The 27,391-nt window shown below is 51.1% G+C and overlaps 1 protein-coding gene across 1 annotated transcript; it reads left to right on the top strand.

The window, feature by feature from the left end:
- Positions 1-640: 640 nt before the first annotated feature.
- On the top strand, positions 641-4,651 carry LOC311166020 (hydrocephalus-inducing protein-like; the record flags this gene model as incomplete). The annotated part of the gene is made up of 3 exons (XM_084227511.1): positions 641-959; positions 3,328-3,560; positions 4,361-4,651. The coding sequence occupies exons 1-3, from the start codon at positions 644-646 to the stop codon at positions 4,649-4,651; spliced, it is 840 nt and encodes a 279-aa protein (XP_084083637.1). The 5' UTR covers positions 641-643.
- Between the last annotated feature and the right edge of the window lie 22,740 nt (positions 4,652-27,391).

Below are 27,391 nucleotides of genomic sequence, written 5' to 3'. Positions count from 1 at the left end.
ATGGGGTCTTTCTGCATAAGCAGCTTTCTCCTTGGGCAAAGGCAGGTGTCTCTTGTTGAGATGTGCAGAGCAGAGCCAGGGGCAGTGCTGTGAACACAACAGAAGGCCCAGGTCACTGCTCCTTGATTTGGAACCAAAAGGCAGAGTGGGCATTGATTGGCATCAAGCATGAAATTCACTTGTGAGTGTGGTGCAGCTTCAAGTGCTGATTTCAGTGGATGCTGGTGACTTCTGGAGTCTGTCTGCTGAGTTGAAGGAGAGCTGAGGTGCTGTGCTGGATTCAGGACACCCTGGTTTGGTTGTTGAAGCTGGTGCTCTTGGTTGTGCCAGCTGGTGCACTGCTGACAAGCTGGTCCATTCCTCTAAGATTCATCTGTCCTCTGTCTAGAACTGTTGCTGCTCTTTGCAGAGGATGTTTGGGAATGCCCTGGATTCATGTCTCAGAACTCTGTCTGTAATGATGGTATGGGTCAAACTCTCTTGAGAAAGCTCCTCCATGGGAACAGCAGTCCCAGCTAAGAAGGAGCAAAGCAGGGAACCTGTGGCTGCAAGGGCTGCTTACAGAAGTTTGTGGGGACACTTTTATTGCAGATGGGGAAAGTGAGGCACAGAGCCATGTCTGGGTGTGTGTTCAGGGTCCTTCATGGGAGCAGCAGCACCCAGGGGCTTCTCCTGCCTGCCCTGTGCCCAAAGCCCATCAGGGGCTGTTGGCTGCTGGCCACTTGGATTTAGCTGCCTCCTGTGCACAGGGCCCTGTGCTGAGCACATGGTGCTGTGTTGGTTGGAAACCCAGGGTGCCCTGAGCCCAGGTTTTGTGTCCCCGAGCCACGACAGCCAGGCCTTTGCAATTCCTTTAACCGAGCCATTTCCTCCTCTGCCCTCGCCCTCCAGAGGCAGCGTCATTGCTCCGAGTTTGCACTTCGACCTCCCTGAGCTCGACTTCGGGGACATCTCCTTTGGTGAGTGTTCCCTGGGCTGGGACACAGCGTCAGGGATCTGTGCCTTCCAACAGAAAAGCATCCCTCACTCCTGGTCTGCCCAGCAGCCTCTCCAGGCTGTGAACTGCAGGGCTGCTGCTGCTGCCTTGGGTGGCGTTTTGCCCTTGTGAGATCCAATAGAAGCAAGGAATAGAAAGTCAGTATTTTCTGGTGTCTCTGTGTTGGTTTAAAAGACAGATGTCTGCCAAGGAAGGTGGGAATCTTCCTGTAATGGAAAGATGAGCCCCTCCCTCCAAATTCTTATACCTTGGAAATGACAGGGCTGCCAGGCAAAACTATGGGAAAGGGAATAACAGTTCTTTCCTAGACTGTCTCAGGAGAGCACAGACAAGAAGGCAAGAGTAGACGTTTCCCAGGCACCAAGTCCCGTTTTTCCCCTTTGGTGGAGTTCCCAGCAGGAGGAGCTGTGGTCTCTGGCAGGGCAGTGATCCCCTCCCAGCCGGTGGAGGGAAGGGAAGGGAAGGGAAGGGAAGGGAAGGGAAGGGAAGGGAAGGGAAGGGAAGGGAAGGGAAGGGAAGGGAAGGGAAGGGAAGGGAAGGGAAGGGAAGGGAAGGGAAGGGAAGGGAAGGGAAGGGAAGGGAAGGGAAGGGAAGGGAAGGGAAGGGAAGGGAAGGGAAGGGAAGGGAAGGGAAGGGAAGGGAAGGGAAGGGAAGGGAAGGGAAGGGAAGGGAAGGGAAGGGAAGGGAAGGGAAGGGAATGCTCCTTTTGCACACTCCCCAAGGGCAGGGGGCTGTCGGCAGTGCGGAGCAGCAGCAGGCAGGAGCGGGGCAGGCAGGCAGGGTCGATGCCAGCGCTGAGCTGCAGCCAGGGCAGTCCCGGGGCCAAGCACACAACCTCCTGCAGCAGCAGCGGCCGAGCTTCAGTCCCCGAGCGGGAGGAAGGGAAGCTCCGCTCCCTGCCCAAGCTCAGCTGCGACTGCACAGCCGCCCACGGCATCACGCCACAACTCCCAAAAACCCCGAAGGGAAAAGCCCAGCCCCAGGGCCAAAACCCCCCAAAACCCCTCTGCCCCTTCCTAGACCAAGGGCAACATTCACTGCCAAGCCCAAACCCAAAACAATGAAGTTGATGAACTTTTGAAGGAAACTCATTGCCTTTGCTGAGCTGCTTCTTCCCCAGCCTGCATCAGCACGGGGGCACTTGTCAAGTTGCCTTTTGAGGAAATGAAACAAGAAAGGCAACAGATGGAAATATGGTTCTCTACCAGGAGATTGATCCTGCTGAAACTGATTTCATTCCTAAGGTCTCTCCAGCTGAAGGCAGCTGTTGTATCTTTGCTTCTTTGTAACTGTTGGCTGTTGTGTGCTGAGCTCAGTCTCATTTGAGGTTTTGACATCTGGGTTTGTCCTTTTGTGCCTCTCTTGCCTCCCTGCTGGAGTCACTGCTGGAGCTGGCAGTGGTCACTTGGATGGGCACAGAGCAGCTCTGGGCTGCAGCTGCAGTTGTTTTTTCTGCCCATGTGTGTTCAGTGAGTCTTGGTGAGCAGGCCTGGGGAGAAGTCTCCTCCCCACAGAGCTGGCCAGCCCAGCCAGATGTGCACTGCAGAGCAGGTTGTGGCTGCTCTGCGGGCTCTGCAGGACATGCCCACCATCAGTGGCTGTATCTGTGGCTTTGCAGGATGGAAAGCAAATCCCAGAGCTAAAGTGGGCTCAACCCTTGCAGGCAGCAATCCCAGTGAGCAGCATGGGTGTGATGTCCCCGTTTGTGGGGTGAGGTGGGACCTGGTTCCTCATTGCTAATCTCAAAGCAAGGCTCGGGTGTGCCCCCAGTTGAGTGGGCTCTGAGCTGTCACGTGCTCAGTCTGTTTGGCCCAAAGCAAGAGATGCCTTAAGGATCCTGCAGAGAGAAGCTGCTTTAGGGTGCTTTGCCTCATGTTCTAGTTCCTGATTCCATCCTCACTTTCTTTTGCTGTAGCTTCTTCTCAATGACGACTCACTGTTTATATATCTCTGAAAAGGGTGGGAGTGTTGGCAGACTTCCCAGGGAATTTTCCAGCTTGAATTCTCAGAGTAAATGCTGTGTCTGGGTGCACACTCATCACTGAGAGAAAAGTTGTGCTGGTTTGGCGCAGGTGAGGGAGCTCCTCCCCATGCCAAAGAGAGAAGCTTGCAGTGTTGAGCAGAGCTAGGAGTGGGTATTTTCAGGGCTGCAGTCTGGAATCTGTGTCAGAGGGAACTAAGTGACGATTAATTCCTCATGCAGCTTCTCGGGGAGCTGTAGTTCAGATAATAAAGAGCTGAACTCCAATCCCACTTTCATCCTGGCAGGATATTCACCCCAGGATCATGCCATAGTGGGTGCCTGACTGGATATTTGTGTCCTTTGCCAGGCTTTCCCTACACCCAGCGCTGTCGCCTGACCAACAGCTCCCCGGTGCCCCTGACGTTCCAGCTCCGCATGTCGGACGATGGCACGCAGCCGGCTGTGGACAGCGTGGATCAGATCCGCAGGGACAGCGACCCAGCCTGGAGGAAGGGAATCCATTTCTATGTGGAGCCCAGGGAGTTCAGCATCAATCCCAGCCAAGGGACCATCCTCCCCCAGGGACACCAGGACATCGAGGTACGGCAAGAGTCCAGCCACAGACGCTGCAGCAGCAGTGCTGAAGCTGCACTGGAGTGTGGGAGGGCTTCAGCTCTGGTGCCAGCTTTGAGCATGCTGGGAGTGAGAGATCTGCACTGCTGGGAGGCCTCTGCTAGCTGCCTTACTCGGGATGTTCCTCCAGGAGCACTGTTTGGTTTCCAAAATCATCTGCTGAGGTCACATACCTCATGGTCAAGGCCTGAAACCATTCTTGTGTTTTTGAGAGCAATTGATTTGATTGCAAGTGGGCAGAGCAAGGATGAGGGCAGAAGGTGGCTGTTGGAGAGATGTCATTGTATAAAGCAGTCAGCTTTTCTTGTTGGTGTCATTTCCCCCCTCCTGGGGAGCAGAATGATTTGTGTTCACTGCAGGAATCTCCTGGGCGGACAAAAAACTCTGCAGCCATGAAGTGCCCTGCACCTGCTGTGCCACCCTTTGCCCTCAGCTTCCTGCTGTGAAGCTGAACTTGTTGTGTTCAAGTCAGATTTCCTCTGCATGGATGTCATTGTAGTCAGATGAGAAATTGGCCCATTAATTTGAATGCAGTGGTGCAGAGAGCTTTAGTCTGATGTTTTTTATTGTAGCTGACCTGTGTCCTGATAGCAAGGTGTGTTTAACAAGTCTAGTATTTGCAGAAGGCTTTTGTTCCTCTGAGACTGTGCTCTACACATGGAGCAGCAGAAGAATTATGGCCAAATCCACCCTCAAGAATTGGAGGATATCACACATGGGTAATGAGCTTTTGTAAGGAAGAATTTCCTGTTCTTCTCTTCCACCAGGTGACCCTGTGTTCCAACACGGTGATGGAGTTCTACAGGAGGATGCTGGTGGATCTGGAGGGTATTGGCAAGGGAGTGGCAAGACTGATCATCACAGCCAGGTACCAGCCCTTGCTGGCCTCCCCAGGCACTGCCTTGCACAGGCTTTGCTGGCTGCAGCTGCCCAGGAGAAGTGCTGCTCAATGGCCTCATGTTGTGCCAGCTGGACATGAGAACAGCAGGGCTTGGGCAGCAGCCTGTGGTGAAAAGCAGCCCTGCTCACAGCCCAGCACGACCCTGGCCCTCTTCTAAAGGGAGCAGGAATGATCTCATTGATGGGCCTGGGTTTTGGTGCTTGAGGTGGGACAAATTTCCCGAGGGCCTCCTCTCCTTCTTGCTGCAATAGTGGAGTTGTGCTGGTTGTGAGCAGCGTGCATTGGTTTGGGCCACAGCAAGCAGCCTGCTGAGAGTCAGGGTCTGCTTCTGTTCATGAGGGCACATGGCAGGGGGCAAGTGGCTCCCAGCAAGTGGTGAGGGCAAGGTCTTAGGAGGGGAAAGCAGCCCTGGATGTGGCAGGTCAGCTGCAGTTTTTCTCCTTCCCTCTGCTTGCCATTTGGAGCTTTAATGTTCTCAGAGTTGAGACCAAAAGTGTTTGTTGCTGCAGCAGAATTGCATCCTGCTGTGCTGCTGTGGGTGCCAGCTGAATGCCCAGAGGGCTGCAGCTCCCTGGTGCTGTTCCCTGTGCCAGGCAGAGCCATGCAGTCAGTGCCTGGGCTGCCATTGTGTACAGCAGGTGGAGCTGGGGCCAGTCAGTGCCTGGAGCTGGGCAGTGAAGGAGCGAGGGAGCTGCAGGGCCTGGGAGGAGGTGATCAGCCACTCTGGAGGGCAGCTGGTGTCTGTGCCCTCCAGGGCTGGGGCAAAGAGCTGAGTTCTCAGGCAGGGCAGCAGCACCATGGGAGAGAAGGGAGTCATTTGTACTGAGCCACTGGAGCTGTGTGTTCCTTGAGCCTTAGTGAGCCCTGATCCTTGTTGGGAAAGCTCTTCCAGAGCTCGTGGATCACTGGGACTGTGACAGGAGTCCTTGCAAGCCTCCTTGGGTGAAGGAGGGACTGAGGCAGCTGTGGCACCAAGTGCTCCGCCTGGGGCACTTGGCAGCCTCTGGGTGCTGCCTCTCAGGGTTTGCCCCTCCTTGACAAGACCCATTGGAGTGGGAAGAGGTAGAAGGCAATTTATCCCTGTAGGGCTGTTAAATGTCCATTTGACAGTGACCAATGTGTTCTGCTCCATTTCCCAATCTTTGGGGGTAAATGTTCTCTATTCTCTCAGTACCTCTGATTCCCCTGGGGTCATCTCTTTGCCCAGATGTCTCGTTCCTGAGCTCCAAGTGTGCAACCCAGTCCTGCAGTATGATGAATGCCAGCTGAAGGTGCCCTGTGAGAGGAAGATCCTCATTAGGAATCCCAGCCACCTTCCTGGCTGCTACGGGCTTATTCCCCAGGTGTTCCACCTCCTCCTGTTAAATATTATTGAGGAGATTATTAGGAGAAAAAAGGCTTTGGATAAGACCTTGTTAATTTCTGTTCAGTCTTAAAGATCTGCTGAGAACAGGATCCTACCCAAATGTAAACCTGAGGAGGCAGTTGAAGCTCCTGAGGAAACAGTTGATGTTCTGGTCTTCAGGGTGTTTTCCTTCTGGGAGATCTTAGGGGCTTGTGAAAAGCTGCTGCATCCACAGACAGCAATGCCTGTGCTGGCAGCCTCCTTGCAGGATCCCCTGGGAGTGCTGAGCCTCCAATTCTTGCATCTTGTTTGTGCCTTTTACCTTTGTCCTGGGGAGTTTTAAACGTGTGTTTAAGTTGCTGTTGCGGTGGATGTTAAGAAGTCTAAAGTTTCTTCATAGGTGCCTCTGAAGCTGTATTTCATTCTGTCCCTTCCAGAAACGCAAGGAGGACTCTGCTGTGTTCTACTCCAGCCCCAAGCCCTGTGGGATTGTCCAGCCCCAGAGCACAGCAGAGATCCCCGTTGTGGTGGAAGTGCAGGCGCCGGGCGAGCATCGCACCAATGTTCTCATCGGCGTGTTCGGGGATGAGAGAAACCCACGGGTGAGGGCACGGGGAGCTGTGTGCCTGAGTGCAACTGCTCCTGGCAGGGGGCACAGGGCACAGGGATTCTGCTGGGGAAAACAGGCACAAGCTGCTGTGGGAAGGACAGGAGGGATGGGTGGCACAAACAGCTCATGCCTTCGAGATGGGAATCTCAGTGTCTGACACAGAATGGAGTTGGGCACAGCTGGAATCCAGGGTCATTTTAGTTCATTATTCTTTAAAATGCTGTTAACTTTGGAAACATCTGGTTTAAAATGTCATCTCTCTGAGCACAAAAGATGATGTCAGAAGACTTCTGGGAGCCTTGAGCTTTCTGTAAAAGAAAGGAAAGCTGGCATTTGAAGAGTGGTTGCAAGGATTGAAACTTATATTAAGTTGGCGATGGAAATGGCGATGCCAAATTCCCTGGATGGCACCAAACATCTGAACCTGGGCCATTGTGGCACTGTTGTAAATCAGTGAACAGGAAGAACAGGCAGTGCAGGCTGTGCCAGTGAGCCTGAAGTCTGACAAAACAGTTGCTTTCAACTCTGAGGCTGCTTCTCTTAAAGAGGAGGGTTTCTTGCCACCAGAAGAACCAGTTGTTGAACTGTCAGCCTGGTCTTAACTAGAGATTTCTTGCAAAGCTTTTACCTTTGGGCTGGTAATTTGTAGTTTGAAAGGTTCTCTTACCTTAATGCTTTTCAATTTGGAGGTGAACATGTAATTTTCTTTTTCCCCAAAAGCCCAGCATTCCATGTGGAGAGTCGTAGGTGTCCTTAAAGAAATGACTTGAGCAGGGTTGAGCTGTTGAAGGTATTTTAGGTTTCCCTGTTGTGGTTTGTTTTGGTTTTTTTTTAAATCTTTCTTGCTTGCTTCCTGGCACAGAGAGCACAATTACGGAGCTCAGGACAGCTGGCAGAAACCTCCCCAAGCCCAAGGGTGACAGAGCTTGGCAGGATCCCAGCACCACAGCCTGAGTATGGATGGATGGGGAATGTGAGCTGAGTCACCTGGAAGTGTTGGAAAATGTCACCCAACCCCCCAGCAGTGTCAGGGGAACATTGCTGATAAATCCCTGCTGGAGCTGCAGAGTTTCTGGCCTTGGGCTCTGGGGGGGCTGTGCTGGCTGGGCACTGGCTGGGTCTGTCCCTGGGTGCCTCAGATCTCACCTTTTTGCTGCCTTCTCTGTCTTTTCCTCTCCCACTGTGCTTTTGGCATCCCCACAAGGTGTTCATGCCTGTCCTCTGCAGTTCCTCAGTGCAAGCAGTTGCAGCTGCTGCAGCAGCTCAGTGCCACCCCCGGGCTGCCTTTAGAACAGAGCTGCTCCAGCCTGGATTGGGAAGGGCTGGATCAAACCATTTCTCAGTTCAACCTGCCCAGCACCCAGCCAGGGGCTGCATCCTGGCCAGGAGCTGCTGGTGCAGCTGTCCCTCCCTCCCACTGCAGGTCCCTGTTCATAGTTATCTTATTTTCCAGAGATGAGCTTTACTAACCAAAATTCAAACCCCAACCACCAAAAGAGAAGAGGAGCAGTTTGGCTTCCTCAGGAACTCGATGGAGGCACTTCAGGGTTAGAAAGGAGGAGGAGCCAGCCAGAGCCCTGAAGGAAGTGCAGGATTTTAGCCACTCTTCAGGAGCAGAGGTAGATTTTGTTGTACATCCAGTGCTTGTGTTGCCTCCCCAGCCTGCCAGCACCAAGTCATGCTCGTGCTGACCTCCCTTTTTACTGCCCTGCTGTCCTGTGCCCGGGCAGTGGGCTGGGCAGCAGGGCCAGTGGCTGGACATGGGGTGAGTGGGAGGGAGAAATAGGAGAGTTTTCCTTGGAGAAGCTGACTCAGATCCTACAGGCCTGTGCTGAGTGTGGGATTTTTTGCCTTCTTTCATTCCCAATGTAAGATGAGGCTTTTATCTGCATCATCATGGTCAGACCTGCAGCTTCCTTCCCAGAGCCAGCTAGGATGAGTCCTGATCTCCATGGAGCCTCTTGCCAAGCCAGCCAGACTCCCTGTGTGCAGGGCTCTGCTTTCAGCCCAGAGCTGCCATTGCACTGCTGGCCCTGAAGCTCTCTTACAGACAGAGACTTTGCAAAGTGGCTGTCTCTTTTTGCCAGCACAGAGAATGGCTTGTTTTTCAGGTGCCAGCACAAACTCCTGAAAAGCCTCACCTCCCACGAGGCTTGGAGGGGTTCAGGTGCTCCCTGGACGTAGGGCACACTCCCCTGGAAGCGGAGAAGGCAAGAGGGAATCTGTCTCACTTGCCCATTGTCAGTGTGACCAGCAGGGCTGGAGCTCCCAGTGCCACTGGGGGCCCTCAGCATTGGCCACAGAGGGGCCTCCCATCCCTCCAGGCCATCCCAAAGTGCTGCTGAAGCAGCTGCTTGTTGGAGAGGCCATGCAGGACACATTGTGGGGCTGCCCAAGGACGCTGTGCAGCACCTGTGGAGGGCACTGCTCCCCCTGGAACTCCTCAGGTGGTGCACAGGAAATTTTTGCAGGAGCTTTTGCTGTAGCACCTTGAGAAAGCAGCATTTAAATCAGAGAGAGAGGGGAAGAGCCTCAGGAGTCAGATGAGCTGGGCTGGAGTCCTTCCCTCAGCTCCAAGAGCTCTCACTCTGAGTCTCCTCCTTCTCTAAAAGCAGGAAGTTTTTAAACTTTTTAAAGGCAAGTTGTGCATCAGAGAGAATGTCTGCTGCCAGGCAGACATCCCAGTTCCCTTTCATGTAATGTGCTAATTAAGGCATTGACCCGTGGGTATGGGAGAAGATTTTCGTCATGGTCCCTGCACTGGTCAGTGGCATGGATGCAGGATGAGGTGAGGGTGATTCTGGCAGTGTTTGGGGAATAGGCCCCTCCAGGTACAGCTGCACTTTGCTCCAAGATGCTCTTCTGCATCCATTTCCATGCTCAACACCTCAATCTCTCCTGTCTTCCATCCAGGCTTTCAGTATCCTGCCACTCTCAGGTGTGCTGCAGCCAGGACAGAGCCAGCAGGGCTCCTTCCCCTTCTCTGGCCAGGAAGAGAGGTGGAAGAAGGGACAGAAGGGAGTCTCTGTGTGGAAGCAACATCCAAAACCGGACAAGGGCAAAAGCAAACCACCCGAGAAGAATGAAACCAAAATCTCAAAAAATGAACCCAGATCTCCTGAGAAGAAGGACAAGAAAGCCTCAGAGAAGAAAACAACCAAAGCGCCAGAAAAGAAGGGAGCCAAAGCCCCACAGAAGGGCGAAACCAAAGTCCGAAAGAAGGGGGGGAACTGAAATCCCAGAAGACCCACCTGGGATGAAGAAGAACTCTTAATTTTTATTCACAAAACTCGTTTTACACAGTTTAACAGACTTTTAGTGCAATTTTAGTTAGTTAATAGATTTCCTGCCAGTTTTTCTAATATTGGTTACTAAAATAGATTTTACTTGTGCATCAAATCTCTCTATTGTATCATTTACCTGTTCACTGATTCTCATGGAACAAATCCCTTGTTGTTGCAGGTGCATTTGTTTCTCACCCTCAGTCTAGATTGTTCACAAAGTCTCACTCTCAAAACAGCTTCACATGGGAACTTGTAACTGCTCAGCTGCACTCAGAGGAGATGACAGGCCAGCTATTAATAGAGCAGAGCAAGGCCTGATTTCATAAGGCCTTTCTTTTATCATTGCTCTACCTGTTTATGGCATCTCCCTCTTTTTGTTCATTTAAAAAAGGCTCCTATGTTCTGATGTTGAAACTGCTCACTCTTGTGAGGGTATTATCTCATCAGGGTTGTCACTGCTAATCTATTAGATTTGGGATAAGATAGATAAAAGAGCAATTACAATCAACAAAACTTACCAAATTCTATCAAGTCGTTGACACAAGGTTTTGCAGCATTGTTGCAGTGTGTTGCGATCTCCTGTTTCAAACTCCCAGTCCTTTCCCAGGTATAGCTTTCCTGTTCCCCTCCCCCTTTCTCTTCCTAAGTGATGTCCATAAAACTTAACAGTCCAGTAAGGGCGTCGTGTGATTGGTAGAAGTTCAAAGATGCCCCTCAGCCCTGGGGTCATTGGCCTGTCCAAGTGTCATTGTCCCCTGAGACTCGCCCTCTCCCACCTGGTTGGTAGCTCACCTATCCTCTCCCCTCCCCCTCTTCCTGAGCTTAAAAGGACCTGGGCACCATGCGGTCTTGATTCTACTGTAGCTGTTACCATATTCAGACATCTATGATCCTGGAATAAAGCTCTGGATTAAACCCTGCGGTAGAATCCACTCCTTTCGTTCTTCACCTAGCCTAAGGACTATCACCGAGGTAAACCTGAGTTTCTACCAGCCTGGACTTCTCAGTGTCTAGCTGCAACCCCTAACTAGCCAGAGGGATCTCTGTGGCGGAAAACCACAGCAGCTGCCTTTGGCCGAGCAGCGAGGGCCGGACAAGCCCAGACACGTGCTATCCGGTAATATTGGAATAATATTCCAATATTTGGCGCCCAACCGTGGGGCAGATCGAGTCTGCACCCCCAGAAGAACCTCAGAACCTCGGAAAAGCTCTTAGGCAGCTCAGCATCCACTGGAAGAGCTTTGGCTGCATAGCTCTCCAGAGAGACTTGGGACTGATCCCACAAGAAGTTTCGTGGAACGCTCGGCGCCTCTGGAAAGTGCAGCTCCTTTCTGGTGAGCAAATTTTCCAGAGGAGAATAGGGGAGCCCCTCGCCCGTGGGGTCCTATTCCGGTGAAAACACCCTGCCCGACTTTGCCAGCTACAGCTTCGATTTCGGTGAGTATTTCTGCTCCTGGGAGGGGTAGAAGCTCGAAAAACAGTCTCTGCCGTGAGTTCTGTTTCTTTTTCCCTTTGCCTTATATGAACAGTCTCTGCCGTGAGTTCTGTTTCTTTTTCCCTTTGCCTTATACGCTGCGCAGCACTGCGGGCCGATAGCAATTACTTTGTTAGACTTAGCTCTCTGTAGTGTGCTTTTGCTACTTTTATAAATTCGCGGGTGCCGGTAGAGAAGCAGGAGAATTCTCCCTGCCCCTCCCCCGGCTTAGCAAAGCAGCGTGCTCGGCTCTCTCTCGGCGGGGGGGCTGCTCTACACGTGGTACGGGGGCTCTCTACACGTGGCGCGGGGGGGAGCTCTCTCTCTCTCGGTGTGGGGGGCTCGCTTTCGCAGCGCGGCGTGCGGGGGGTGCTTTCTCGGCTCTCTACACGCGGCGCGGCGCCGCCCGGGTTTCGGTTTCACCACGTGGAGCCGGCAGGAGAGGCTTTGTCTCTCCCTTGCTGCAGAGGGGCGGGTTCCAATTCTGTGCTGCTGCCCGCGGCATTTTTAAAAGCGGTGTAAGCAGCTGCATTGCCTAAAGCTAAGGTCTGTTCGGTATTGCTTCGTAACCGTGGTTTTTATAAGAATCGGTAGCTGATTTAGCTTAGTTTTTGGTCGGCGGGATTTTGTATTGTGCTTTTAACATCCAACATGGGCACTAAGTTAAGTACAACACATAAAGGAGTGTATTATCATATTGTTGGAATTTTAGTTTGTGGAAATGTAAAGTTCTCTAAAGGAAAATTGAAACAGTTTGTAAGATGGCTTTTTCTACACTTCCCACAAATTTCCCCTGAAGAAGTCCACAATATTCAATTTTGGGATAAAGTTGGAAACGAATTGATAAGTGTAGGACAATCAGGAGATACTTCCTCTGCTAAATTCGTGTTCTGGAGTTTACAAGTTCGAACAGCCTTGCTCAAACAAAGGGAATTAGAGAAAAAGCCAAATAACAAGCAATGTACCTCTGCTCTCCCTGTCTCTCCCCCCCCCAGCTCTAAACCCTGCACCCCAAAACTTGGTATTTTAAAAAGAGCACACTCTGCTCAAGCTTCGGGAAGTCGACTCCCTGAGCACTTTAAAATGCCAGAGTTCCAAGTTTCACAAAGTCCTGGCCAGACTGCGTGGAACCTTTCCCAAACCCCTGTGTCCCCTGCTCTGAAACCCAGAGCACGTGTTAGCTTTTCGGAGAGCAGTGATCCCCAACCTAGCCCCCAGTCCCTAGGGGCTCCACAAGATGGAGGATGCCACGTGGCACCATGCTATACCTGGTCTCCTTCTTCCCAAGATCCTCTTAAACATCCCAAAATTCCTTCCCCATCCCCCTCCCCTCCTGCCCCTCGTGACACCTTCCCTCCCCCCCCCTTACCTGCAGTACCCTCAGCTCCGCCCCTCTACTCCTCCCAGGGGGCGTCTGCTGACATGATGTCACCAGGTGTCCCCGCCCCCTGTTCCCACAGTGTCCCCGCCCCCTGTCCAGTCCCTGTCCCCGCCCCCTGTGCCCATTGCGTCCCCGCCCCCTCCCCGGGTTCCCACAGTGAGGGCACGCCCACTGCTTCCCCCCCCAGCTGTATCGGTGTTCCCAATGCTTCCGATTCAAGTGATACAGGGCAGGAAACTGCAGACCCAATGCAGGGTCCCACTTTGTCATTTGCTCCTGTTACGTATCAGCCTGCAGCACAAGGGGGAGCAGCCCCAACTGCTAATTGGAGTTCTTTTGGACGGCAATTGATTAAAGAAGTGTGCAAGGCACACAAAGAGTATGGACCACACAGCCCATACTTCCGTGGCCTTTTAAATTCTGAACTAAGTAGAACTGTGGTAGTCCCACATGATTTAAAACAGCTTTTCTCATGTCTCATGACTTCCACAGAATTCAAATTATGGGAATTAGCATGGAAACAACTGCTAAAAGAGGCTCTCCCAAGCTTGCAGGCTGATCCAAACACAGCAAGAGATACCAATGGCATACCAATTACCATTGAGCATCTCTCTGGTGAAGGCCAGTGGTCTTCACCCTCATCCCAAGCTACTGCAATCCCTGTAGAAACACTTGAGAAAGTCAAAGATGCAGCTGAAAAAGCATTCTTTTCCCTCCAACCTGAGGGGCCTTTAGAGCCTTATAGTAAGATCAAGCAACTACCATCAGAGCCTTTTTTGAAATTTGTAGAGCGGTTAACTAGAGCTATTGAAATACAAGTTAAAAAAGAGAATGCAAGGGAAGAGGTTTTAGAGGAAATGGCATTTACAAATGCAAATGAACAGTGTCGAGCGGCAATTTTGAGTCTTCCCCTAGAACCCCCCCCTACACTAAAAGATATGCTTCTAGTCTGTAACAGGAAAGTGCCTCTGATGAGTGTTGCTGAAGACACCAGACCAAAGCTGCTGCCAAGACTCCCTCAGCGTGTCGCCGTTGCCAGCCCTGCACCCATTCCCTCAGCACAGCAGTACCCTGGGCAGCAGCGAAGACCAGCAGTGGTTGACCCCACAAAGCCATGCTTGCTTTGCAATAACCTTGGGCACTGGAGTAGCCAGTGCCCCCTGAAAAGGCAATTTGATGAGTTTATAAATAGCAACGGGGGAGAACTACAAGCACTCCCAGGGGGTCAACAACAACAAAAAAACTGAAGGGAGAGCGCCAGCCTGTCAGGCGTGCTGACACAAAAAGAGCAGGCCAAGGGAATAAGGGAAGCAAAAGAAACCAAGTGCGCGGTAATGTTAATATTTCTGTACGTGAAGCAGATGCTTCAAAGACCATGTCTGCTAGTTCATTGTTGCAAGTGAAACAAAATGACCTTTGCTATGATTTACGTGAACCTGTGTTAACCGCATCTTCTGTCAATGAGCCTTACAGGTTGCAACTGACAGAATCACTCCACCTGGAAGACACTGACTGGCATTTTGTCTCTGTCAATCCGGAACAGAAGGGTACTTTGCACAAGATTCCTTGTAAGTATCTCGTCATTGGGGACACCAAACACACACCACGTGAGATCGAAATTGCTCCAGGAGTAACAACATCAGATTCTGAGCAATTCGTTCTCGGGCTGCACTGTTTCCACCCACCCCTGTTTCTTCCCAAGGGTCAAATTATTGCTCAAGCTATCCCTGTGCCATGCTTGCCTGAAGGCACCGGGAAACAAGGGCCCACAGTCGCCCGGGTCCAAGTTATTGGGAAGGACAAACCAAAAGTCTGGTGTAATGTCAGTGGGGGTGGGGAGTCAAAACGCATCGAGATGCTTGTAGACACTGGTGCAGACTGCACAGTGATTCCAACACAAGAATGGCCAGCACATTGGCCTTTGCAAAACGTGGCTGGTCATGTTCAGGGTGTAGGAGGCATGCAATTGGCAAGACAATCCAAAAGCGTCATCCAAGTTGAGGGACCAAACGGACAATTGGCAAATATCCGTCCATTTGTTTTAAATTATTCAGAACCATTGTTGGGGAGAGATTTAATGGCCCAGTGGGGTGTCACAATTGATATTCCAGACTCTCCACAGGATTTTTGTATAGCGGTCATTGAACAACAGCGCTGCGCCCAAAAACTGAAGTGGAAAACAGACAAACCAGTTCAGGTAAAACAATGGCCGCTCAGTAAACAAAAAATAAAGGCGCTCGAGGAGCTAGTGGAAGAGCAATTGAAAAAGGGTCATATTGTGGAGACCACGTCCCCGTGGAACTCTCCAGTGTTTGTCATTCAGAAGGCTGACAAAAAGAGATGGCGGCTCCTCCACGACCTCCGACAAATTAATAATGTTATTGAAGATATGGGCTCTCCCCAACCTGGTATGCCATCTCCAACAATGCTTCCACAAGATTGGAAATTAGCTGTTATTGATATAAAAGATTGTTTCTTTCAAATCCCTTTACATGCCGATGACGCGCCTCGTTTTGCATTTTCGGTCCCCTCAATCAACATGGAAGCCCCTATGAAAAGGTATCATTGGAAAGTTCTGCCTCAGGGCCTAAAAGTCTCGCCAGCGATCTGCCAGCGGTATGTCTCTTCCCTGTTGTCCCCAGTGCGTGCAGCCGCAGTAAAGGCCATCATCTATCATTATATGGATGATATCCTTGTGTGTGCCCCCAATGATGATTTACTTACACATGCGCTTGACCTAACGATCAATGCATTGATTGTTGCAGGGTTCGAGCTCCAGGAAAAGAAAATTCAAAAGATGCCACCTTGGAAATATTTGGGCTTAGAAATTGGAAATAGGACCATTGTTCCTCAAAAACTAGAAATCAACCCGAACATAAAAACCCTTGCGGATGCCCACAAGTTGTGTGGGTCCTTAAATTGGGTAAGGCCATGGCTAGGTCTGACTAATGAAGACCTTGACCCTCTTTTCAATTTTTTGAAAGGGGGAGAGGATCCGGGTGCTCCTAGGTCTATTACCCCAGAGGCACAGAAAGCTCTAGAAAAGGTTCAGATTGCAATGTCCACAAGACAGGCCCACCGATGTCGGCCTGACCTGCCATTCAAATTTATCATCCTAGGTAAGTTGCCACATCTCCATGGAATCATTTTCCAATGGGATGAAAAACAAACACGTAAGCCAAACAATACACCTAAAAAGGACCAGGACCAGAGGGACCCTCTCTTGATCATAGAATGGGTTTTCCTCAGTCACAAAAGGTCCAAGAGAATGACAAAGCCCCAAGAGCTAGTAGCAGAACTGATCCGGAAAGCAAGGACCCGGATCAGGGCGCTAGCAGGATGTGACTTTGAGTGCATTCACATTCCAGTTGAGTTTAAATCAGGACAAAATACTATGAAAATATTCGAACAATTGTTGCAAGAAAATGAAGTGTTGCAGTTTGCTCTAGATTCCTACTCAGGACAAATCTCTGTCCAGCGGCCTGCCCACAAAATGTTTGAACAAGATGTTCAATTCACGCTGAAATTGAAGAGTGCTTTAAGTAGGAGACCTTTAAAAAAGGCTCTGACTGTCTTTACAGATGCGTCCGGGAGGTCCCACAAGTCTGTTATGACTTGGAAGGATCCTCAAACCCAGCAGTGGGAGACGGACATTGCTGAGGTGGAAGGTTCACCTCAAGTTGCAGAATTGGCTGCAGTTGTTAGGGCTTTTGAAAAATTCTCAGAACCATTCAACCTGATTACAGATTCTGCATACGTGGCAGGAGTAGTATCCAGAGCAGATCAAGCAATACTGCAAGAGGTGTCTAACATCGCACTTTTCGAATTGCTCTCAAAACTTGTAAAGCTAGTCACTCACAGAGAGCAACCATTTTATGTGATGCACGTCAGGTCACACACTAATTTGCCCGGGTTTATTGCTGAAGGCAACAGAAGAGCAGATGCTCTTGCTGCACCTGCAGTGATGGCCACTCTCCCAAACGTTTTTGAACAGGCAAAAATCAGCCACCAGCTCTTCCACGAAAATGCAGCTGGCCTAGTTCGCCAGTTTCACATCACTCGAGAACAGGCCAAAGCGATTGTGCACACATGCCCAAATTGCCAACAACATGCACTCCCTACAGTGAGTACAGGAGCAAACCCAAGGGGATTGAACAGCTGTGAACTGTGGCAAACAGATGTTACACACATACAGTCATTTGGGCGGCAGAAATACGTTCATGTTAGTGTAGATGCATTTTCTGGAGCGGTCTATGCTTCTGCCCACACAGGAGAATCATCTATTGATGCCATTAAGCACCTCTTACAAGCTTTTTCTTTCATGGGCATCCCCAAGGAGTTGAAAACTGATAATGGGCCCGCCTACAAATCCAAGGAATTCGGGAGCTTCCTGCAGCAATGGGGAGTAGAGCACAAAACTGGCATCCCCTACTCCCCTACAGGCCAAGCCATAGTAGAAAGGACTCACCGTGATATTAAAAGAGTCCTAGACCAGCAACAGCAGATTCTGAAAGTGGAACCTCCCCACATCCGGTTATCTAGAGCGCTATTCACAATCAATTTTCTGAACTGTTCTTTTGACAGCCTGAATCCGCCCATCCTACGCCACTTTGGGGGGAGCAATCATATGCTGATGAAAGAAAAGCCCCCGGTCTTAGTAAAGGACCCTGAGACTTGGAAAACGGTGGGACCTTACAAATTGGTTACATGGGGACGTGGATACGCCTGTGTGTCCACCCCCTCTGGTTTAAAGTGGGTTCCTTCCAAATGGGTAAGGCCCTATGTTCCCAAAGTCTCAGAGAAATCTTCAGAAGTGCCCCAGGTTGCTAATGCTGCCTGGAGAAGGAAACGCCGCGTGCATTCTCTGGAGGAAATTCCATTTAAGCCTCCCATCTGGAATAATTTGTAATATATGTTTGTCTTAAGTTCCCTTTTACCAGTTTAGGTCCCTCTGTTCGTGTGCAGTCTCAAGACGCCATGAGACTGAGCCTGCTCCTTGTCCTACTTGCAATCATTTCTCCAGCGATCTCCTGGATAGTCCCTCAGCCCAAAGCAAACGTATGGACCACCTTGGCGAAAGCCCTTGGACAAGATCACATGTGTCTCTCCACAGCAACAGCCTCTAGCAGCCATAGACTACCTGCTCCTTCTGCACAACCATCGCTGTGAAGAATTTGAAGGTCTCTGAGCGACATCAAGAGAGAAACTGACGACTAGCTGAGTGGACTGTTCAGAGGCTGGGGACTCTCGGGCCGGTTGAGATATATTCTGAAAACTGTGTTTTTAGTACTGTTTATATTAATTATTGTCATTGTAGTTGTTAGCATTGTTTTTAGACTAATCAAACGCATGGTTCTCAAGTTCATTTCAAGCTCATCTCCCCCTCCTGAAGTTTACCATTTAGAAGCCCTTAGTGCTCCAGTAAATAGCATAGAAGCCTCAGTAGAAAACACTGACCCTCCTGTAGAAGAAGAACCGATTTACCAACCATGGTTTGGCAACCGCTCTGCCCCACAAACCCAGTCCTCTTCTTTTTAAACAAAACTAGGGGGAGATGTTGCAGTGTGTTGCGATCTCCTGTTTCAAACTCCCAGTCCTTTCCCAGGTATAGCTTTCCTGTTCCCCTCCCCCTTTCTCTTCCTAAGTGATGTCCATAAAACTTAACAGTCCAGTAAGGGCGTCGTGTGATTGGTAGAAGTTCAAAGATGCCCCTCAGCCCTGGGGTCATTGGCCTGTCCAAGTGTCATTGTCCCCTGAGACTCGCCCTCTCCCACCTGGTTGGTAGCTCACCTATCCTCTCCCCTCCCCCTCTTCCTGAGCTTAAAAGGACCTGGGCACCATGCGGTCTTGATTCTACTGTAGCTGTTATCAAGATTCAGACATCTATGATCCTGGAATAAAGCTCTGGATTAAACCCTGCGGTAGAATCCACTCCTTTCGTTCTTCACCTAGCCTAAGGACTATCACCGAGGTAAACCTGAGTTTCTACCAGCCTGGACTTCTCAGTGTCTAGCTGCAACCCCTAACTAGCCAGAGGGATCTCTGTGGCGGAAAACCACAGCAGCTGCCTTTGGCCGAGCAGCGAGGGCCAGACAAGCCCAGACACGTGCTATCCGGTAATATTGGAATATTATTCCAATACAGCATGAGAAAACAAAGGAATAATGCCCAAGGTCTCTTAGGGAAATGGAGAGAAATGACCATTGTTTCCATTTAGCTGAGAAGTGTGAGAAAGTCCATTAGCTGGAAATGTTGATCTTTGCCATCCCTGAATGCCCTCCTGGGAGCTGGAACAGGGAATAACTGAGGAAGGGCAGTAGGAGCACTGTACCATGAGGATGCCCTGAGGCTTTTGTTGGCAAATTGCCTCAGTCAGTTTCCAGACACAGCCATGTCTTGGCAGTCCTCCTCCTGCTCCTGCTCTGGCCACAGAGGCTGCAAGGTGATGAGGTGATTTCTCTTTCCACTGGGCCTCATTTTTTCAGAGCTGATCAGTGTCTGATGGAATGAACAGGTGACTGCTTTGAGCTGCTGATGATAAAACACAGGCACATCTTCTCCTGAAGGTAATGAATCAATTGGGCTTCACTGTGGTACACTCAGTTGGGATTTAGAGGTGATGATCTTTTTTCCAAATTTCTCATGTAAATATTGCATCATTCAGAATGATTAGTCATCCAAATTTCTCATGTCCATTTTGCATTATTTGAACGTTCTTAAGGTGTTCATTCCTCCTCTTTTTTGTTTTTTAAGAATGAGATGCATGTCTTTTGTTATGAGTATGAAGCAACATCATAGTAAAATAGTACATGCAGTGGACAAGAAACTTAAAGCAATTAGGAATAATTTGGATACAACAATCAGGAATATTTCAAATAGCAGACAAAACTAACAACAAAGGTGGAATTAGGTAAATAGCAATCTCTGAAATAATTTACCATCATCCCAGAGTCTGCACACAGCTGACAAACCTCCATTCAGGGGGACTTGGATAATTTTTTCCAGATAATAATTCCCAAGCTCCCTTTAAAAATAGTCCAACTGTCATATCTAGAGGGTCAGATTGCCCAGTCAGAGCAAATCAAATCTAGTTTTGGTGCAGAAAACATCTGGGTCTGTTGGCAAATTCTCGTCCAGGCAGAGCTGAGGCCTGGCCACCACCCAGGCTCTAAGTGGGAGAGAATTCCCTAAATGGAATTTAAAACAAGGCTCTTGAGAATGGCACTTAGGAGTGAAGGTCTGGGGGTGACAGACTAATGAACCATCCAAGAGCTGTCTCCTCCAAAATTCCCTCAGCACAGAGATGCTTTAAACCCAGCAAACTGTTGGAGTGGTTCTGTAATAATAACTGGGACTGCAGCTGATTCCTTGAGGAGATGGCACAACACCATCAGGTTAGAGGAGGCTTCCCCCAGAGCTGAGATATCATTTCTTGGAACTGTGAAAAATCCTTAAAAATGATGAGACAGCACTGGGTCACAGCATGGAGGATTTTGGGCAGATGGTTTGGTGTGTATCCAGAGTGACTTTGGGCAGATTTGGGGCCTGCTTGGGGCAGATTTGGGGCAGATCTGTTGCTGATGTTGGGGTTTTTCTCCCGTTTGCCCAGCTGTGGGCAAAGCCCCGAAGCACATCCTGTTCCTGCCCCAGCTCCTGAGGAGCCCCAGGAGCTGATGCTCTCCATGCTCTGCCCCCAGGGAGATCTGGGGCAATCCCAGCATCCCGGGGATTCCGGGGATTCCGGGCGGCCTTTGGGCATTGGGGAATTGTGGGGCTTGGGGGGTGAGAGGGGTGAGGGGGGCCTGGGGCTGGATTGTTTGGGGAAAGTATTGGGATTTTGGGGGGAATGTCTGGATTTTTGAGGGTGAATTTCCGGGGTTTTAGGGGGAATTTCTGGATTTTTGGTGGGAAATTTCTGGGGTTTTTTGGGGGGGTGAATTTCAGGATTTTCTACGGGGGAATTTCTGAATTGGGGTGGAGAATTCTGGATTTTTTGGGAGGTTCTGGGTTTTTTTTGAGGGATAATGTTGGGATTTTTGGAGAAATGTTTCTGGATTGGGGGGTGGGGATTTCTAGTTTTTTGGGAATGTTTCTGTAGTTTTTGGGAACGTTTCTGGATGGGGAACCAGGTTTGTTTTGGAATTCTTGAGAAGGAATTTTTCTGGATTTTCTGGGCAAAGTTCCTCATTTTTTGGGAATGTTCCAGGATTTTTTGCAGAAACATTTCTCGATTTCTTTGGAGAATATTTCTAAATTTTGCAGGGAATGTTTAAGGTATTCTTTTGAAGACATTTCTGTATTTTTTGGGGGAACATTTCTTCATTTGGGGGGGAACATTCCTGGATTTTTTGGGGGGAACATTCCCGGGTGTCTAGGGAACGTTCCCAATGTCTGGGGCTCTCCTGGCCCCGTTCCGATCCCAGGTTCCCGGGTTCCAGGAGCTGCCCTGGTGCCGGGCGCCGCGACATCGCCTGGGTGCGGTTGGACACCGAGGTGCAGGCGGGCACCGCCCGCGAGGCCCTGCAGGGCTCCAGGATCACCCAGAGCAGCGCCAGGAAGATCTCCTTCGCCAAACAGGGACCCACAACACCCCAAACCCCACCAAAACACCCCCAAACCCATAAAAACGGGCCTGAAATACCCCAAAACCCCCAAAACCCACCTCAAATCCTAAATACCCAAAAACTGCCCCAAAACACCCCAAATCCCTCCAAACTGCCCCAAAATCCCATAGAAACACCCTGAAATCCCTCCAGACCACCCCAAAATCTCATAGAAACACCCTAGAAAAATCCCAGAAAACTGCCCAAAAAACGGTCCTGACCCTACGCCACCCCACTCCCCCAACGTGCCCCCACTCCCCCGGGTAAGCTCAACTCAACCCAAATTTTCCTTTTTTTATCCCAAATCCTCATTTCGCCCTGAAATCCTCCTTTTTTCAACCCCAAAATCTCTTTTCATCCCAAATCTTTTTTTTTTACCCCAAATCCTTCTCTGGGCAGCCCAAATTTCTTTTTCCCACCCCAAATCCGTTGTGTGGCCCAAATCCCTTTTCCCATCCCAAAATATCCCTTCTCCACCCCAATTTTCCACCCCAAATCCCATTTTCCACCCCAAATCCTTCTTTTTATATTCCAAATCCTTCTCCTTTCACCCCAAACCCTTGATTCCCACCCCCAAATCCCTTTTTCCCACCCCCAAATCCTCCTTCTTTCATCCCAAAGTCTCCTTTTTCTATCCAAAATCCTTCTTTTTTTGCCCCAAATCTCCTCAACCCAAATCCTTCTCCTTTCACCCCAAATCCCCTCCTGCCACCCCAAATCCCCACCCCAAATCCCCTTTCCCAGCCCCACCACGGGTTTTAGGGTTCCTGAGGGGTTTTTGGGGCTTTTTCCAGCATTGTACCCAGGGTCTCTCTGCAGACATTGCACCTGGAGCTGTCCCAAATAAACCCCAGATGAACCCTAACTAACCCAAATTAAACCCCAAATAACCCCAAATTTTGGGGTCTGGAGGGGGGTTGATACTAAAATTTGGGGTTTGATGGGGTGCTGATCCTAAAATGTGGGGTTTAGGGGAGTTTGACACCTCAGGGTTTGGGATCTGGGGAGTTTTGACCCCAAAATTTGGGGATGGGGAGTTTGACCCCAAACTTTGAGGACTGGGAGGGTTTGATCCTAAGATTTTGTGTTTACTGGGGTTTGGCACCTCAGGGTTTGGGGATTTTTGACCCCAAACTTTGGGAATTGGGGATGTTGGACACCCCAAATGTTTCAAACCCCAGGATGTGGGGTCAGGGGGATTTAACACCAATGTTTGTAGACTGGGGAGAGTTTGACACCCCATAATCTGGGATTTGGGGGGTTTGATCTTAAAATTTGGGGTTCGGGGTTGGGAGGGGAGGTTGAGATCCCAGAGTTTGGGTTTGGGGGTGTTTGACCCTCCCAGTGTTTGAACCCCCAGGATTTGGGGTCGGGGGGAGTTGACCCCGGGATTTGGAGTGTTTGACCCCAGTGTTTGACCCCCCGGGTTTGGGTTCAGGCCTGAGATAAGACCCATTCCCTTAGAACAGCAGCGGGATCGGGATTGGGAATGGGATTGGCAAGGGGAGAAACCCTGACCCAGTCCCGGACCCCAGTCCCAGGGAGAGACCCCGACGCAATCCTGGAATGGACCCATCCCTACAATCCTGGACCCATCCCCACAATCCCGGACCCCTCCCCAGTCCCAGCACCTCCCCAGCCACTGATCAGACCCTCCCTCAATCCCAGCCTGCCCCAATCCAGACCGGAGCCATCCCCAGAGCCTCCCCCATTCCCGGCCCAGACCCTTCAATCCCTTTTTGGGGCGGCTCTTGCTGCTTCCCGCCCATTCCTGGGGGTTCCAAAGGGCCTCGGGGACCCTCCCCATTTTGGGGGTGTTGGGGTGGCCCCAGTGCCGCCCCTGAAGGCCGAGGGGGGATCGAAAGCCCCAAACCTGAGGGGCTCCCGGGGGTGCCCAGATCCTCCCATTCCCACCTCAAAACAGATCCTGGCCAATCAGAGCGCCTGGCACTGACGACTCATCAGTGTGCAGGAGCAGAATTTGGGGAGGGGGGAGGTGACCCTGGGGATGGGGCGTGCGGGGGCAGCTGGGGCCGCACTGGTGACACTGGGGGTTCTGGGAGCCCCCCCGGCCGTGGGGGGAGCTGGGGGCGCGGTGAGAAGGGGGGCGGGGGCCCCAAATTCAACCAAAGGGGGGTCGGGACCCCCAAAGGGAGCAGGAGGGGCCTGGAACCCCCAAACCAAGCACGGGAGAGGGGATTGGGGGAATGATGGGGAAGGGGCGGGAGAGCAGGAAGGAGGGGGATATATTAAACACAAAACCAAACACCACTATAATTTCTCATACATTTTATCCAAACAATTAAACTTTAATAATACCCTTAAATACTCTAAAAATAGTAAAATTATTTTAATTTAACTGTGGGTGAGTGGTCTTATTTGGATATTGGTTTTCGGATTTTTTTGGGTTAGATTATTCAAAAAATGGGAGTTTTAAGGAATTAATTCAGATGAGAAGGCAGCACTCTGCAAACAGAACTGACTGAAAATGAACAGGACAGAAATCAGTAACTCTCAAAGTTTTATGTGCTATACAATACAACCCACCCAGCCAGCCTCACACAATCCCCATCCCACTGCTCCAAATTGAGATCCACTTCTCCCAATCCCCTCCCAACCCCATCTCACCATGGCAGCTGTGGAATGGAGTGAGTTTGGCCTGGGATTGAGAATTTTTGAGGAGGGAACAAGCAATTTGAGCTGCTATGGCACCTTGATGGGCTAAAATTCAGTTGTTTACAGTGGGATTGGAGTGGTTTTGAGGTGACAGATCCATCCCTCTTGGCTTTTGGAGTGCAAAGAGATGGAGTGGACGGCCCAAAATCCTCCCAGAACCCAAAAATTTTCCAGAATTGCTGCAGCTGAGTTTATGGTGTCCAGGGAGGCGGCAGCTGCCGGTGCCGGGGACAAACCAGACGGTGCTTGGTGTCAGAAAGCTCCAGAATCCATTTCTGACCCCTGAAAGACAGGGCAAAGGCAGGGCCATGGTGTTTTTATAGGGTATCCTATGGGTGGAGTTGGGGTTTGGGTCAGGGGAGGAGTTCTTAGAAACACAAGCAGGGTCAGATCAAATTCCTGCCTCTTAGCAACAGGGGCACTCCACACAGAATGTGTCCCCAAATCCTAAATTCCCCCTCATAGACCTGTGAAATGGTGGGACATTAGACATTTTGGATCAAATTCCTTCATTTAACCCTGTTTTGGCAGATTTTAAGGGATGAAGATGAGGCACAAGAAAATTAAGGCCAAACCAAAAGGAGAAGCAGCCAGGTGTGTTCCCAACATGGATCACAGGGAATGTGGGGCACCAGGGCTGTGCCCAAAGTGGCTCCTCCAGTGGGGGATGGAGCTGGAGCAGCGCCAAAAGCTCTTCCCACACTCGGGGCACTACAGGGCTTCCCTCACCAGTGCCTCCATTGGTGTCGGGTCAAGTGAGAGCTGCAGGAGAAGCTCTTCCCACACTCCTCACACTCGTAGGGCGTCTCCTCAGATGCACCGGTGCCTGATGAGGTTGGAGTTGTACCTGAATCCCTTCCCACAGTCGGGGCACTGGAAGGGCCTCTCCTCTGTGTGAATCTGATAGTGCCTTAGGAAATGTGAGCTGGTCTTAAACCCCTTCCTGCATTTATCACACTCGTAGGGCCTCTCCCCAGTGTGGATCATTTGGTGCTGGGTCAGGGCAGAACGCTTCCTGAAGCTCTTCCCACATTCCTCACACTCATAGGGCCGTTGCCCAGTGTGGGTCCTTTGGTGCTCGATCAGGTGTGAGCTCTTGCTGAAGCTCTTCCCACACTCCCCACACTCATGGGGCCTCTCCCCAGTGTGGATGCGCCGGTGCATGGCAAGATGGGAGTTGTGCCTGAAGCCCTGCCCGCAGTCGGGGCAGAGGAAGGGCCTCTCCTCTGTGTGCGTGCGCAGGTGCTGCAGGAGATGGGAGCTGTTCTGAAACCTCTTCCTGCACTGATCACACTCGTAGGGCCGTTCCCCAGTGTGGGTCTTCTGGTGCCTGATCAGGTGGGAGCTCCACCTGAAGCTCTTCCCACACTCCACGCACGTGTGGGGCTTTTCCCCATCACAGAGCGGCTTATGGTGCACCAGCTCCGAGCTCTGGTTCGATCTCCGGCCGCCTTCCCGGCCCAGGCTGGGTCTTTCCCCCTCAGATCCCCGTGATCTGTGTTTGCAGCCCCTCCTCGTGCGGGATCTCCGGGGCTTTTCCTCCCCGTTGGGTTTCTGCGCTGTGGAGCCGCTCAAAACGGCCTCTTCCTCCAGGTTCTGCCTTGGGAATTTGTCCTCCCTGCTCTCCATGCTCAGCTCCTGCTCTGGAGGAGGAAGGACAAGAAGAGGATGGGATTTGCCTCTGTGCCACAGGCAAGGGGACGGAGATCCCCCGAGGCTGTCCTGCAGCCAGGGGCCATGCTGGGCTGGGAGATGGAGCAGCACAGGGGAGAACGGGGCACTGACTTCCTCCTCACCTGTCTCACTCTCCCGGGGCATCTTCCTCTTCCTCACAGCCTCCCAGAGGTTGGGAATGGGAAATCCTGGTCTGGAGAAAACAAGGGATGAGCACGCTGACTTTGAAGGTCTCTCTGCCCGACTCCATCTCTACAAGTCACCGGCCATCTGGGCTACAGAAAAACCTCCCAAACACCAAGATTCAGCCCTGAAAAACCTCCCAGGAGTTCCCCATCCCTGGTCCCTCCCCTCTGTTGTTTGGGGGGTTCCCCCCTGTCCCAGCTGCTGAGGTCACCCTTGGATTGGGGGTCCCCCTTCTCCTCGGTGCCTGCCCTCCCCTGCTGCTGGCAGTCTCAACAATCCCAAAAGCTCCCCCGTCTTCGCTCTCCCCATTTCATGATGTCGGGGCTGTTTGGGCTCCCAGGGTCCCTTCTCCCCTCATTCTCTGCTCTGGGCTGCAGGGGCTTGTCTTTGTTTGGAAAGACAGGTGCCTGGTAAAGGAGACAAGAGCCTCCCCTGAAATGGAGAATGCAAACCCTCCCCACCCCACCAAATTGCTATGAATTTTAAATTAAGGGGCTCTCAGGCAAAAAATATGGGAGCTGGAAGTAACAGTTCTTTAATAGGGAAGGGAAAAAATTAAAAGGATAAAATAAAACAATGCAATACACTAGAACAACACTGACAGAGTCAGAACTCAACCTGACACCCTGTGGGTCAGGGTGTTGGTAGCAGTCCGGTTGGAAAAGGGCTGCAGTCCTCCTGGAGTGTCAGGCGGGTTCTGTTAGAGCAGGGGAGTCCTGTAGGAAAGGGGTGTATTCTTCCTCCGCAGATCCGTGGAAGTAGAAGCAGCTGCTGTTCCTCTGGGCAGTCCAGAGCAGAAGAGCTGTGCTGGTGTGTCAGAATCTTCCAGGTTATATCTGTGTAGGAATGCTTGCCTCCTCCCTCTGGGTGGAGCATCTCACAATGGGATGTTATAGTTCTTATCAGTCATATGGTGACATTCAATAGCCCCTTATCAGCAGATGTTCCCTGCTGAGGAACATTGATTATGATCAAACAGGAAGAGAGATAAGGACAATTGCCCACTTGACACCAGACAACTACCATACCAATGGCAATAGAATACATCTTGCCTTGCAATCTGGAACAGGGCTCCAAGGAGTCCCCCCTGCCCTTCTCCAGGCTCTTGAGGGTCCCGCCCATGGCAGCGCTCCCCCCTCTCTGGGCTCCCCACTTTGGGCTCCTGGGGGACACAGGGCTCTGCTCCTCCAGGCTGCCTCTGCCGGCAGCCGCCACCGGCACCCCCAGCGTCCCCCCAAGGGGCCTTTTCTGCTCAGCCTTGGACTGCTCCATTCTGCAAACATCCCCCCAAAAACCCAACTGGGAGTGACTGGGAACATGCTGGGGGTGACTGGAAACGACTGGGCTTATACTGGGATCAACTGGGATCATGCTGATTGTGACTAGGATCATAGCGGCACTGAGTGCCCCTACACTGAGGCTGACTGGGAGTGCTTGGGGGCAAATGGGATCAGACTGGAAGGAACTGGGAGGGACTGGGAACATGCGGCAGGGAACTGGGCTACACTGGGAGATACTGGGAGGGACTTGAACAAAAGTGAGGGTGAAAGAGAGCAACTGGAACCATGTGGAGCAGAACTGATTCATACTGGCAGGGACTGGGAGCACACTGGGATCATCTTTGGATCATACTGGGAGGGACTGGACTAATACTGGGAGTATCT

The sequence above is a fragment of the Fringilla coelebs genome (genome assembly GCF_963513975.1).
Source record: "Fringilla coelebs genome assembly, contig: SCAFFOLD_32, whole genome shotgun sequence".
NCBI classification, from domain to species: domain Eukaryota; kingdom Metazoa; phylum Chordata; class Aves; order Passeriformes; family Fringillidae; genus Fringilla; species Fringilla coelebs.
The sequence above is the reverse complement of the archived record's forward strand: the minus strand, read 5'-3'. Positions and strand labels throughout refer to the sequence as shown.